Source organism: Sarcophilus harrisii, chromosome 3 (assembly GCF_902635505.1).
Source record: "Sarcophilus harrisii chromosome 3, mSarHar1.11, whole genome shotgun sequence".
In the NCBI taxonomy this organism is placed as follows: Eukaryota; Metazoa; Chordata; class Mammalia; order Dasyuromorphia; family Dasyuridae; genus Sarcophilus; species Sarcophilus harrisii.
The window spans coordinates 365,044,981-365,046,740 of record NC_045428.1 but is presented as its reverse complement, the minus strand read 5'-3'; the positions used below and the strand labels follow the sequence as shown (position 1 = coordinate 365,046,740).

The 1,760-nt window shown below is 40.4% G+C and overlaps 1 protein-coding gene across 1 annotated transcript; it reads right to left on the bottom strand.

The window, feature by feature from the left end:
• Positions 1 to 386: 386 nt before the first annotated feature.
• Positions 387 to 1,328, bottom strand: LOC116422080 (olfactory receptor 10G7-like). Its single transcript, XM_031957222.1, has one exon. The coding sequence runs from the start codon at positions 1,326 to 1,328 to the stop codon at positions 387 to 389; it is 942 nt and encodes a 313-aa protein (XP_031813082.1).
• Positions 1,329 to 1,760: the final 432 nt, after the last annotated feature.

Below are 1,760 nucleotides of genomic sequence, written 5' to 3'. Positions count from 1 at the left end.
TACAGGAGTGATGAAGGTGGTGGGAGGAATGAAGTAGTGGGAGAAATAGAATAGGAGATTGTGAACAAACACATCTGGAACACACAGATATGTCGGCTAGCTGTTAAGCAAGTACTTTTAGGATATTGGCAGGCTATCTACTATCAGTGTATATTCTGCCTCTTTAAAAAAAGGAAGTAAAAGAGGGGAAAAAATCATTTTTTAAAAAATGTCCACAAGAGGTACTGGATTTCTAGACATAGAGTTTGTTTTCAGTTCACAAAACAAAGATCTTTGACAATTACTTTTGTTATTCATACAATATTTAAAAATACAACACTCAAATTGATGGATGTATTTAGTCATGAATAAAAAAACTATATAGGCATGCTTTTCCCCCCTATTTTCTATTTTCCCTGAGCAAATATTCCTCTGTTCTGTAGCTTGAGCAAAGCTGTCTTCACCTCTTTGTTCCTCAATGTGTATACCAGGGGATTCAGCACAGGTGTGAGCACAGTGTAGAAAACAGTCACAATTCCATCCACAGCATCTTTGGAGCCTGGTCTCAGATAAATAAAGACACATGGCCCAAAGAAACAGAGGACGACAATGCAGTGGGAAGCACAAGTCTGAAAGGCTTTTTTTCTGCCCTTTGCTGTGCGGATCTTCAGGATGGCATGGACAATGGACATGTAGGAAAGGAAAATCAGGAAAAAACATCCAGAAGCCACTATGCCAATGTTGACAAAGATTACCATCTCATTGACTGAGGTATCTGCACAGGCCAGTTTGAGAATGGGGGGTGCGTCACAGAAATAATGCTGGATCTGGTTGGGTCCACAATAAGGCAGGTGGAAGGTCAAGATAGTCTGGACAGCAGAGTGTATTGAACCACTGAGCCATGTACTTCCAGTGAAAAGGGCACAAGTTTTCCCACTCATCATAGTCACATAGTGCAAGGGATGAGTGATAGCAAGGTAGCGGTCATAAGACATAACTGTGTACAGAAAACACTCAGTACTCCCCAGAAAATGGAAGAAATAAAACTGGGACATGCAACTATGAAAAGAAATGGCCCCACCATCTGGGGAGAGGAGACCCATGAGTATCTTGGGCACAGTGACAGTAGAGAACCACATGTCAATGAAGGAGAGGTTAGCCAGGAAATAGTACATGGGAGTGCGAAGGTGGGAGTCCACCTTGATCACCAGCAAGATGAGGAGGTTCCCCACAAGAGTGAGTACATAGATCACTAAGAAAATTCCAAATAAGACAATATCTAGTTCTGGTGCATGAGGAATCCCCATGAGAACGAATGTAGTCACAATGCTCTGATTCTCCTTTTCCATTCAGACAGTGAACCCCTTTCTTAAAGGAAAAAAAAAAGAAACCATGTTCACAAAGAATTCATACAACATAATGATAAAACCTGGATTATAGACTATATCCCCAACACCCCCCTCCCCAAGACTGGGTTTGAGAAACTAGGTTTTTAAAAAGCCCTAACCTTAAAATGACCCATTAATCCCAAATTCCTTTTGCATATGTAAAAAGACCCTAGTCTCCTTTTCTGTCATAACCCTCCTTGGCATAAGAATAGCAAAGGAAATCTCATGTAAGACCTCTGTCTCCCTGCCCTAAGTGTGACTTGGTCCTTTTTGAACAATGGGTTATTAACCCAAAGACATCAAGATAATTAATAATAAAAAATAAATTCTGCACATTGTACTGAAAAAAAGGGAAAGAATGTTGGAAACTAAACCACCCAGTAAGAGCTTTTA

Coding starts and splice junctions, on each gene's coding strand:
- LOC116422080 (XM_031957222.1), bottom strand. CDS start 1,328: ATGGAAAAGGAGAATCAGAGCATTGTGACTACATTCGTTCTCATGGGG.